The sequence below is a fragment of the Ylistrum balloti genome, unplaced genomic scaffold, assembly GCF_031769215.1.
Source record: "Ylistrum balloti isolate Yb309-2 unplaced genomic scaffold, AGI_CSIRO_Ybal_v1 Utg370066, whole genome shotgun sequence".
Classification (NCBI taxonomy): Eukaryota; Metazoa; Mollusca; class Bivalvia; order Pectinida; family Pectinidae; genus Ylistrum; species Ylistrum balloti.
This window is the reverse complement of record NW_026782111.1, coordinates 1,556,459-1,569,739: the sequence shown is the minus strand read 5'-3', so window position 1 is coordinate 1,569,739 and position 13,281 is coordinate 1,556,459. Positions and strand designations below refer to the sequence as shown.

The following is a 13,281-nucleotide window of genomic DNA, read 5'->3' as shown; positions in this document are numbered from 1 at the left end:
TCGCTCATATAGTCAGACTCAACAGGTCACAAGAGCTCTTAAACTAGAAACAATCAAGATAGTTGAGTTGTTTATCAGTAATTCCTGAGTAAGTTATCATCGGAAGAGTACTTCATAGTGATTCATCAATGTTGTTTTTCATTGGTTAAAGGTGATATCTAGGAAAGCTTGTCCTTCAAGAAAGTTGATATCTTCCAAGAAAGGTGGGATTTTATCTGGGATACCTAGTCCTTCAAGAGAAAGGTATTGTTTATCAAAGTAGTAATTCATAAGATAAATGGCCATTCAAGACAGATGATCATCCATAGAAAAACTAGTCTGTCATATGATAGTTTGCCCCTGCAGGGTTGGTCACTATTATAGGATATCTGGCCCTTCAGGGTAGGTCACTATTATAGGATAGCTGGCCCCTTCAGGGTTGGTCACTATCATAGGATAGCTGGCCCTTCAGGGTGGGTCACTATTATAGGATAGCTGGCCCTTCAGGGTTGGTCACTATTACAGGATGAATGGCCCCTTCAGGGTTAGTCACTATCATAGGATAGCTGGCCCTTCAGGGTTGGTCACTATTACAGGATGGATGGCCCCTTCAGGGTTAGTCACTATCATAGGATATCTGGCCCTTCAGGGTAGGTCACTATTATAGGATAGCTGGCCATTCAGGGTTGGTCACTATTATAGGATGGATGGCCCCTTCAGGGTTGGTCAATATTAAAGGATGGCTGGTCCTTCAGGGTCAGTCATTATAGAGTATAGGTTGCCCTTCAGGGACAGGTCACTACTGTAGGATTGCTGGCCCTTCAGGACAGGTCACTACTGTAGGATTGCTGGCCCTTCAGGACAGGTCACTACTGTAAGATTGCTGGCCCTTCAGGACAGGTCACTACTCTAGGATTTCTGACCCTTCAGGACAGGTCACTACTGTAGGATTTCTGACCCTTCAGGACGGGTCACTACTGTAGGATTGCTGGCCCTTCAGGACAGGTCACTACTGTCGGATTGCTGGCCCTTCAGGACAGGTCACTACTGTAGGATTGCTGGCCCTTCAGGACAGGTCACTACTGTAGGATTGCTGGCCTTTTTCAGACAAGTGGTCTGAAAGACTGATCTCTTCTTGAAAGGTTTAATTTGCCACAGTTGGTTGTTTCAGAAAGATGCCTTTAAAATGCCCCTTATAACCTGGGAAGTCATTTATCAGTGGTATCTCATTGTACAGCTAGCCATTCAACATAATTGTCTCTCTCAAAATATTTTATTTCAAACTGTTGGTGTCTTCAAGGCATCAGACTTTTGCAGAAAAAGATCCAAAACACAAGGTCTAATTATGCACTTCCTTTGGTGGTTTGTTGTTTTTTTTCAAGAATCTGTGAACACAGACCACCCTTGGCTTTAATGGTTTAGTATTTTGACAAGGCACTTTACCCCCATTTACCCTAGATAGTATGCAATGGACTTCCTGTATGTTATTCAGTGAGGTACTCATCAGCTACTTGAAGATTCTACCTTAAAATGTCTGCAGTTGTTAACAGAGCCGTGATAAATCCAACAAAACAAAACAAATCCAATTAGACAACCATAGATCGATCATACACTCTGACAATACAGCCTTCTGGTGTGATTTACTACAAAAACAACACACTAAAAACATTGTAAACAACATCCTAAAAACATAATAAACAACAAAAAAATACACAAACAATACTTGTTTAGATCATGGCAGGAAATCACTACATATCAACTAAATACCAATATCATTCAAACATACTGAATGCCAGTAACTGTCATTTATACAGAAACTGAATTCCAGTACCTGTCATTTATATGGATACTGAATGCCAGTAACTGTCATTTATACAGAAAATGAATTCCAGTAACTGTCATTTATATGGATACTGAATGCCAGTAACTGTCATTTATATAGAAAATGAATGCCAGTAACTGTCATTTATACAGATACTGAATACCAGGAACTGTCATTTATATAGAAAATGAATGCTAGTAACTGTCATTTATACAGATATTGAATGCCAGGAACTGTCTTTTATACAGATACTGAATGCCAGTAACTGTCATTTATATAGATATTGAATGCCAGGAACTGTCATTTATTTGAATACTGAATGCCAGTAACTATCATTTATATGGATACTGAATGCCAGGAACGGTAATTTATGTAGATACTGAATGCCAGTAACTGTCATTCATATAGATATTGAATGCCAGTGACTGTCATTTATGTTGATACTGAATGCCAGGAGCTATCATTCATGTATATATTGAATGTCAGAAACTGTCATTTATATGATAGATACCTTATGCAACATTCAGAGATAAGGCTATCCTATTGGTGACAATTTAAATACTGGAAGATTGAGACAAATCCTTTTTCTTTCAGCTTCTGTATCTACACTGAAAGTCTCATAAACTGTTTGTATTTATCTTATTTTCATTTCTTGTTTGTTTGGTTTTTTTTAATCTTAAAATAAGGCATCTAATTTCCGTATGAAACAGAAGCAACAGCAATAATGGCAGTGTCCCTTGAAATATTATGGCAGGCCTACAGCATCTGTAGTGCATAAAAGTGCTGTAGTATATCTAAACACTATCGATCATTCAAAGATTGCTGGTTTTTAAAGAGCCCGTTGACCTATCATGGCTTGGAAACCATTCGAGTCTAGGAGAGACCTTCCCTACTCACAATATAGTTCAATGTTCAAGACCGAGTCTAAATGAACAGTGATTCTTTATTAGCGAGAATTCTTTTCACTAACATCATACTTTGTAAGCAAGTCCATGTCTGATGATAAGCCAATCTATATCACCAAGGGAACATTCTCTACAGACTGTTGTTATTAAGGGGTTCCACTTATCATTATTTTCAAGGATGAAATGCCATCACGAAAAAAATGTGATATTTTACAAAAAAACATACATAAATTGAACTGATAGTTTAACATGGCTTTGATGAAAAATTCAGGTACTTTGCGATAAGCTTTTGGTGAAACTGAAAATTTGAACCTAAACTAAGAATAACCTTTACAACATTTCATTGTCCTGTAATAAGCCCACCCCTGAGACTCTGAGTCAGACGTAGTGTAATGTTCCTGTTGGGTTCATTTCAGGACTGCTAATTCTACATCAAAAAGCAGTATACATTAAGTTTTGAAATATGACACAAGTTATATTGGGAGAAACAATGAGTACAATGCAAAAATCCATGTGGGTTGGTGACCCCATACCTTTTTATGTCTCTCTGGGAATCGATCCCTAGACATCCAGATGAAAGGCCAGTGTGTTTTCACTGCATTACCCAACCAACCTTAATTTAACATGGATTTTAATTAGAAAATTTAGAATCTATAAACATACTGCTAAACATGAATACTCTGTCCCTACCAAAAGTTTGGGTTACACTTGATATTTATGTTAGATAGATACACAATTTAAACAAACAGCATGGGAGTAACCTGTAGTTCAGGTATTGATTTCCAATCACTGTTGCCTGTGCATGCCTGCGGTTCTAAGTCTCAGTCCCAGGTGAAACACAGATGACATTCAACATCAAAGAAAATCATTCTGATGAGAATTGCAACTGTTTACTCAATGTCCTCTTCCAACCTGCTGACAACGATAATTAAACTTCCTTGACAGGTCAGCAAACCTTGGCCCAAATTAGAAATAAAAAGCCACTGACAATAAAACTTCAGAGCCTTGGAGATTGAGGTGTATGATAAACTTTGATCATCCCAGCAGCCCTCGTACATCATATCATTGTTTAACAAACCTGAACAATTCTTACTTATTCACTCCCCTCAAATCTTTCTGTGTCCCTGTGTCCCTGCCCCCGACACCACCATCTCCCTCTATCCCTACCCTACCAACCCCCTGTTTTACTCTATCCCTTCCACCTTCCCTCACCCCCATCCCCTCCCCACACCTCTAATCCCCATCCTTCATCTTCATTATTTTACATTCTATCGCAGTCCATCTGAATATTTGGCTCTCAATTTTCCCAGTGATCTTTTTTTTTCATGGAGTCACATACTTTGTAGTGAAGAAACATTCACAGTACATAGACACTATCATGATTCAAAGACTTGTAAAATATCACCGAGTAGTACAGATTACATAGCACTGCCTGAGGCCCAGCTAGTATTCAGTCAATGGATGGCTCCTATCTCTGCCATACATCAATGTCTACTTATCAATATAGGTAATATCTTTTTATTTTGATTATCATTGACTAAAACACTTAAACTAACAGAAACAAGGACAGATTTTAGATCATTTTGCTTTGCTGGTTTTGCTTTCATAAGCGATATAGCTGTAGAATTTTACTGATATACCATGTTTGATCAATGATTAACCCATATCTGATGTTAAGTCCATCTAGAGTCCTGCAAAAAGCCTTCCTCCAGACTTAGAATGAAAATTTGAATGTCCATGGCCTTTCTGGCATCCTGCAGGAAAACTACAATACTATATAAATTCAAAAATCAATTGTTCAAACATAAAGTCACGAAGGTTTGCAGGATATCTATCTTACTTTCCAATCCCTCCTTATAGACAGTTGTCGACCTTCCCCATCCTTCCCTCCAGACACCTGTTCACCATCTTCACCCTTCCTCATGACACTTATTAACATATCAGCCCCTTCCCCTAGAAACCTGTTCACCTACCCAAACCTTCCATCAGGACAAATGGTCACCTTTTCCAATCCCCCCACTAGCGACATGTTCAACTTAATCAACCAACACCTCAACACCTGTTCACCCTTTCCTCCTTTCCTCTTGACACTTGCTCATCTTCCCCACCCTACCATCAGAACACCTGTTCCCACTCTCCACTCTGTCCTGATTAAACTTGTTCACACACTCCACTCTGTCCTGTAGACAATTGTTCACAATCTCCACTATGTCCTGAAGACACTTGGTCACAATCTCCATCCTGTCATGTAGATTCTTGCTTACCATCTCCACCTTGTCCTGAAGACACTTGTTCACACTCTCCATCCTGTCCTGAATACACTGGTTCACACTCTCCATCCTGTCCTGAAGACACTTGTTCACTCTCTCCATCCTGTCCTGTAGACACCTGTTCATCACTTCCATTCTGTCTTGTAGACACTTGTTAACCATCTCCACTCTGTCCTGAAGACACTTGTTCACTCTCTCAATCCTGTCCTTAAGACACTTGTTAACCATCTCCATCCTGTCCTGAAGACACTTGTTCACACTCTCCATCCTGTCCTGTAGACACTTGTTCAAATTCTCCATCCTGTCATGTAGGTTCTTGCTGACCATCTCCATCCTGTCCTGAAGACACTTGTTCACACTCTCCATCCTATCCTGTAGACACTTGTTCACACTCTCCATCCTGTCCTGAAGACACTTGTTCACACTCTCCATCCTGTCCTGAAGACATTTGTTCACCATCTCCATCCTGTCCTGTAGACACTTGTTCACACTCTCCACTCTGTCCTATAGACACTTGTATGAAATCTCTACTTGTCCTTTAGACACTTGTTAACAATCTCCACCCTGTCCTGAAGACACTTGTTCACAATCTCCACCCTGTCCTATAGACACTTTTTGGAAATCTCTACTCTGTCCTGTAGACACTTGTTAACAATCTCCACCCTGTCCTGAAGACACTTGTTCATCTTCACCTTCCCTCATCTTCACTCTTTCCTCATCCCTCCCCTGTAGATACAACATAATCTTCCCAATCTCTCAGGGTATGATGTCAACCAAGATCATTCATTTGAACAAACTTTCAAGCCTTTCATCCAGGAATGTTTCTGGTCAAATGTCTCTGTTACCTAAAAGCCTTTTAATCATTATAAATAAGTTCTTTGAAAATTTGAACTTATTTGACCCCTGTGATCCCGAAAGTGGGTCAAGGTTATCTATTTGTAAAAACTAAAATCCTACCATCCAAGTATGCTAACAGAGTCTAATACTTTCTAGATCTGCTGGTCATTGAAAAGTCAATTTGTGGAAAAGTTGACACAGGACCAGTAGACAAGTAACAAAGCATAAGTTCATTTGCCTGTGCAACAGGTGAAATCAAAAACTTATACATAGAGATTCTATACATGTTAAAAAAATGTGCTTGGTGTGATTGTAACAATACTCATCCAGTTCTAAACATTTATTTATCAATTGAAAGTCTCTTGGTTACCACCCTTCGTAAATGAATGTGTACATGTTTATTTTTTAAATCTAGAGAGAAACTTGCATGATAACATATCATAACAAGTTATCATGTACATTTTGTATATGAATCAATTGTACCCCAAGTGACGAGTTGAGAAACATTTCACAAACAATCTGTCATGCACTTGTTTTAAGAATGTGATTTCATATCAATATTTTCATCAGGATATGAGAAATATCTTTCCTAAAACTGATTTTAAATGTTACTACATATATACTAAGTATATAATAAAATACATAACATGGAAATATCATCACTTCAGTGGACCAAAGTTAAAAGTGAATCATCAAAACCATGGTAGATTTTACAAATGACACTAAAGTGAATATCACCTTTTGATAAGATTTGAGAATTTGACACAGTATAATTGATAATGAAATATCTCAAGTATAATATATCAGAATATTTTAACTCTGAAAGGCAAAGATAATATATTTGACTGTGTATATATATATTGATATCTTACAAATACCAAAACTTCTGATAAAATATATTACATATATATATGTAATATGAAATAACCCTTTCACATGCAATGTTGCATGCACAGTTCAAAAACTATACCTAAACTTTTGATCTTGAAAGAATTCTTTTTCTCTATATTACAAATTTCAATGTCAAAGTAAAGAAAAAAGGTTACAGTTCTTATTCCTAAAATCTTATAGTATGATTTTCATCTTCTCGTGGCTCCAGGACTGTAAATGAATTTAAGATATTTATAGAAGCCTTCACTTAAACCATTACGAATTCGTTTCATTGGATGTTAGAAAAAATTGAGAGGATGTGGGAGAGTAAAATGATTGCAGGCATTGATTAAAAATAAGACACACTCACCAGAGAAGCTTGACTGTCAAAATCTTCGGTAATGACCGATTGTATTCTGCTGAACCCACTTCTGCTTGACGTTATGGAAGGAACACGATCCCTGACCTCGTAAAATAGATCGAGACCGGATCCTCCGTGTTTTCGTAGCCGTCGTTTCCTTGAGTCTGATGATTTGGGTTCGTAGCTGTTGAAACGCCTGAAGAAATTGTGTACACTACCCGTTAGCTGGTTGCTATGGAAACTATGTTCGCTGTTATTTGAATGAATAAAACCACCGGTATCGTTGAGACAGTGCAACGCTAGTTTGCCTGTCAGCACAGCCTTAATCACATTTTGTTGTTCCCTTCCTATTGTCGGATATATATCCAACGGAGACGCTCCACTTGCGTTTTTCACTAAGATTTTAGCTCCATATTGTAGTAACCCGCGCGCACATTGAAGATTGCAAAACTGTTCGGACACTGCAATATGTAAAGGTGTCAATCCATGCCTGTCCTGAACATTTGGGTCGGCACCGTATTGCAGTAAGAGTAAGACGATCAGAGCTCTCCCGTGTACTACGGCCGCGAAAAGTGGCGGTAAGTTAAACAACTCTTCCTGACTGTAAATACTAGCTAAGTCAATCGCAATTTCTTTAACAGTGCCTTGTTCTCCCGCCAAACGAACGGAATGTCGTCTGCTCGCTGACAATTCCACCTCATGCTTAAAGTTCTCCTCAACAAGGTTCACGTGCAGTGTATTTGTATGGGGAGATGCGAACCCTTCATTACCGGCAGTGGAAGTGAAGCTCTCACCATCAGCAGTGTTCGACGGACGACGAAAGCCAGCGCTTGTGACATTGAGCGTGTTGCTTCTGGCTTTCAGTCCATGCAGTAATGCCGATGACTTGCTTGTTGTTGTTGTTGTTGTGTTAGTATTGACGATGGAGGAGGGAGTAGTATTAATTTTCACAGAATCAATATGAATATTTCCGTTAGCTGTACTCGATTGTGTTATCAAATTGATACTCGGAACGCTAGGGTCGACGCCATACCGCAATAACACTCCGAGGGATTCTATAGAGTTGTGTACTGTCGCTAAATGAATAGAAGTTCGAAATATATTCGGGATATCCACATCAGTTGTTATACTCTCGCGTCGATCTAGGAACTCCGACTGATCGATTCGTGTTTGACTCTTTCGTAAAACGTATTCAGCTAGACCTGGATCATGGCTGCACCGGCTACTAGTGCGTCTACTCCGGGACTCGTAGCTTAATCTGTCTGAAGTTCGGCTATCAGTACGATCTTTTTGAAAACAAATTGGGAATTTTGCATGATGTAAATCAAGTGTTTTTTTAATTATGTACGTATCATTTTCTTTGATAGCCTTTTCCAACTGTTCCGATTCACTCGAGAGATCAAAAATTGATGAAGTGATGCTACTAGCTCGCGCTGATGATCCCGAACTTCGTGACGTCAGCCAAATATTTCCGGGTATAGATAGTAATTCTGGGCTGTATTGTTCCGGGATATGATCGGAAGTGACGTCGGGTACAATTACCAAATCTGGGATGGGGCTGCACATAGCATGCTGTCCCTCCCTCCATATTCGTCCAGTCATACTAGTTCCTTCCCCTTCATCACTATCATCATACCTGTAGGAATGTAGATATAATAGTTTAGGTCATATATATATATATACATATATATACATAAACGGTTCTTAGATATACATCGATTGTATTATTCAGTTAATAAGCAGAGGAAAAATACTTCAGCACCATATGAAAGGCAGGTGTGTTAATTAAGTAGTTTAGTTATAGACGTACCCGGTCAATTGCGAGGCTCCGTACAGGTGGTTTTTATTGGCGAGTATCGATGTATTTTAACAGAAACTAAAATATTCTAGCTGTCGTATTTAAAAATACTTTGTTATCAATCGGCAAATGGGTTAGCAAACAATTTATTGGTGATGCGTGGTGAGAGAGGAGGGGGAGGAGGCGAGTTCCATCTGATTGACGAGTTTACGTGGAGATCTGGCTTATCGATTTACGCGCACGGTGTATCACGGCTGTATGGACTGCCAAAGATCGGAATATGTTTGTCCGGACTATCGAAATAACGCTGTTAGGATTAAATCGAGATTCCGTTCAGATATTTTTCTTAACATTCAGCACCTTATATTCCTTTGTCTGTCGACGTTCGTGTTTGTCCAGCCGATCTACCGTTTAAATATTTATATAGACTAACGATATTCCGTTTAAACATTTGTTCGCAGTATCGATATTCCGTTTGAAATTTTATCTTAAATAGCGACGTTTCATGAAGCTGTTTTTCTATCTTTTTATTTGTCTAGACTAATGAAATTCGGTTTCAATGTTTGTCCGGACTATTGAGATTCTATTTAAATGGTTTTACGGACTGTCCAGATTTCATTTCAATTAATTTATACACTCACAGTTCATGCAGCTAGATTTATCGATCTTAATATTTGTCCGGACTATCGAGATTCCGTTTAAATGATTTTCTGGATTATCGGATTCCGTCTAAATGATTTTCCGGACTGTCCAGATTTCATTTCAATTCATTTTCACATTATCACATTTCATGTAGGTAAATTTATCGATCATAATATTTGTCCGAACTCCGATATTCCGTTTAAATGTTTGTCCGGATTATCGGATTCCGTTTAAATTGTATCCCTAGCTACCAATGGTTCATGGTGTAGCTAAGCTTGTCGATGTTAAACGTCCACACAGCGATGGTGGCTACAGATTCGGATTATAGGTACATGAATACATTCTTTACTTTAGCATTTGAAATGCATTTTACCTATAACAGAAGTTACTAGATCTGGCGTTGAATTAATGTAAAGATATGAAAGCCCCCCTCTCCCAGCCCCACAGATAGAAACGGTCAGCATCGTCCTCGAACAGCTTACAATAGGCGCCGTGACTGGGATAAACCAGATCGATAACACTACGAGACAACTCACGCGCTAGTGTGCGTGTATACATGTATATATGAAACACATATACGACAACGTGTACATCTACACGTCTAACAGCCTACCGAAGTTGATAATGCTATTGACTAGGTTTTCATTAACGTTCTGTAGTAAAAATCATACTCTTTTCACGGTTCATTGACAAGGTGGAATACAGAAAGTCGTCTGTTAAACCCATCAAGCGAGTTGTGGAATTGATGGATACTCCCTATCAATGAATTCAGTAAACACTGTTAAGAAAAAAAAAAATCCGAAATGAATTCAAATATCGTTTCTTAACGAGTATGAAAATCACATTTAATGCATGTTCATATTTCTGCACGTGAGTTTGGAAGAGGAAACTATGGAAAGTCATTTGTGACCTCCTCACTCTCTGGTAAAATACATTATATCCCGACTTCAGAGTGTTAACTTTGAAATAAAGTCGAATTTCAGGGACCGAGAAATCCTTTGGGATCAATTTTCTCAATAGATATCCGTTTCTAGTCTATGATAATGCCGGATAAGGACAGGGTGTCTATGATGTAGTCACTACTGCTGTGTATGCGGTAATATGAGTCCCATGGAGTCCCACATCAACACTGTTACTAACCTCCCCCCCCTACCCCCCCCCCCTTCCCACCCCCATCATATCGTCGACTACCATTTAAAACTGACCACCAGGAAGAGCAAGAAGCAGAGTAGAGAGCCTGGGTCTACGGCCAACCCATAACCTTTCTCGTCTCTGTGGGTGTCAAGGACAAAACTGATGAATTTCTTAGTTAGGCAGACGAATTGAAAGGGGCACCAAGACAGGTAAATAATTAAAAGCCTTCTAAATATTGCAAGAGGTGCTGTAGATTTATTTTGATTAGTTTGCAGTCCCCAAGTAAGGAACACAAACGATCGATTCCGCAAATTCTTCATAATTTCAGGGATCTCGCAAAGAGAGAGGATTTTAAAGGGAATTGGTTTCTCAAAGGATAGGGCTTTTTTGTAAAGCGAAGACCGACCCAAATGGTCAGTCTTCTAGTAAGATGTTTCTCACAGGGCGGGGCATCCGATATGATGGGGCTTTTGCTTTTTACAGGGGAAGGCTTCTCAATTGAAGGGGCTTGTTAAAGGAGTGGACTTTCCATAGGCAAGGTATTTCTCTAAGGAAATATCTCTCTCAAAGTGACCTTAAAGCCAAAAGCTTCTGAAATGATTGGGTTTTTCAAATGTAGTTGATTCTTCAAGGGAATTACCTTTTAAATGGAGTGACTTCCTGTAACAGGGAGGGGCTTCTTAAAGAAAGGGTCTTTTTCATTTGTTTTTATCTATTTATTTAATGGGGTATACGTTCACTATAAAGGCCTTTGAACCTTCCAGGGAAGCTTCTTAAAGGCGAGGGTTTCTTATGGGACTAGGCTCCTCAAATGAGGGCTTCGTAAAGGGGGGCTTTGAAGGGGCAAGACGTAATTTAAAGAGGAGTTTTCGTAATACAAATGTTCCTGAAAGGGAGCGAAGGGGTTATGAAAGGGAGACGTTCTCAGCGGGAAATCTTCTCAAAGGTTGTGTCGTCTCCAATGTAAAGGCTTCTTAATAAAAGAGGATTCTTAAGAGAAAAGACTGATTAAGCAGAGGATTTCTCAATGGAATGGTTTCAAAAAAGCTCCAAAATGAAATTTTCATTGTATTGAAATATTGTAAATCTTGTGATTACGATCACTTTCGCAGTGTGCGACACCTTGTGGACAAAACAAAAAGACTAGTTTGGTCCTTTGGTGTACATCAAACTGAACATCGAGGTCGCACAACGCTTACTGTAATGGCTTTGAAGTTTGATGTCGCTCCTTTGTGATCTTCAAAAGGAGTATCAGCCTGTGATTGGTCAATTTATTTTCTCCTAGAACAAATCAAATTACTTCGCCTGTGACTTCAATTTTGCCTAACAAGTTCTAGAGGTGCAGAGAGCGAAAGTGATTGTAACCCCTGGAGTATCGAGGATGGTATTTTACAAATACAGCATGAAAACGCTGAGCAAAGGAATGTGTGAAAGCAGCGCAAGGCATCTTATTTTCTGCGTCAAAAGACTGGAAGTCTGTATCGTTTAATTTGTGGTAAAATAGTCCATAGCTCTGCATTTAATGTTTTGTCATACATGCTTACAATAGTACTCATAAAGCCAAATCGAGCGAGAAGAAGGCTGCGTGGGTCTTGTCCCAAGTCCGTGGCGTTCCGCGTCAGACTCGAAGTCAATGGAAGGACTGCTAAGCGATATGTTGGTTTGTTAACCCAGTCCCCTCACAACAACCCCACCCCACCCCCTCCGTCCCTCCTTAACTAGGCCCAATCCCCACAACAACAACCCCGTTCCTCCCTAACTACGCACAATCCTCCACAACAACAACAACCCCCCTCCGTCCCTCCCTAACTACGCCCAATCCCCCACCACAACATCCCCCTCCGTCACTCCTTAACTACGCTCAATCCCCCACAACAACAACCCCCTCCGTCCCTCCCTAACTACGCACAATCTCCCACAACAACCCGCCCCCCTCCGTCCCTCCCGAACAACGCCCAATACCCCACAACAACCCGCCCCCCTCCGTCCCTCCCTAACAACGCCCAATACTCCACAACAACAACCCCTCCGTCCCTCCCTAACTACGCCCAATTCCCCACATCAACAACCCCCTCCGTCCCTCCTTATTTACACCCAATCCCCCACAACAACAACCCCCTCCATCCCTCCTTAACTACGCCCAATTCCCCACAACAACAACAACCCCGTCACTCCTTAACTACGGCCAAACCCCCACAACAACAACCCCCTCCGTCCTCCCTAACTACGCCCAATTCCTCACAACAACACCCCCTTATCCCCTCCCTAACTACGCCCAATCCCCCACAACAACAACCCCTTCCGTTCCTCCCTACCTACGCCCAATTCGCCACAACAACACCCCCTCCATCCCTCCCTAATTTCGCCCAATCCCCCAAAAGCCATCATATATATATATACATCACTTCTATTTATTTGCTTATGTAATTAAACTTTTACATCTATCACTCTTGTAAATTGCATCCAACAATTTTAACACCAATCTGGTCCATTTATTATAGTTAACACAACAACAATGTAAGTATCACCATGCCTTTTAAATTTCTTAAAAGCATTCTATAATTTCGCTGGTGGTTGAAATATTTCTGACAATATTTCCATAACAACATGGTAGCTTTTCTTGTAAAACGAGATGAAACACAAGACAATTAAATTAATGTTGT

The 13,281-nt window shown here is 39.9% G+C and overlaps 1 protein-coding gene across 1 annotated transcript in view; it reads right to left on the bottom strand.

Moving 5' to 3' along the window:
• The window catches only part of LOC132549598 (uncharacterized), a 151,066-nt gene extending 142,420 nt beyond the window's left edge, over nucleotides 1–8,646 (bottom strand). The window contains exon 1 of the mRNA XM_060213539.1: nucleotides 7,050–8,646. Within this exon, the coding sequence (XP_060069522.1) occupies nucleotides 7,050–8,646 (1,597 nt within the window). The remainder of the gene's footprint in view (nucleotides 1–7,049) is intronic.
• Between the last annotated feature and the right edge of the window lie 4,635 nt (nucleotides 8,647–13,281).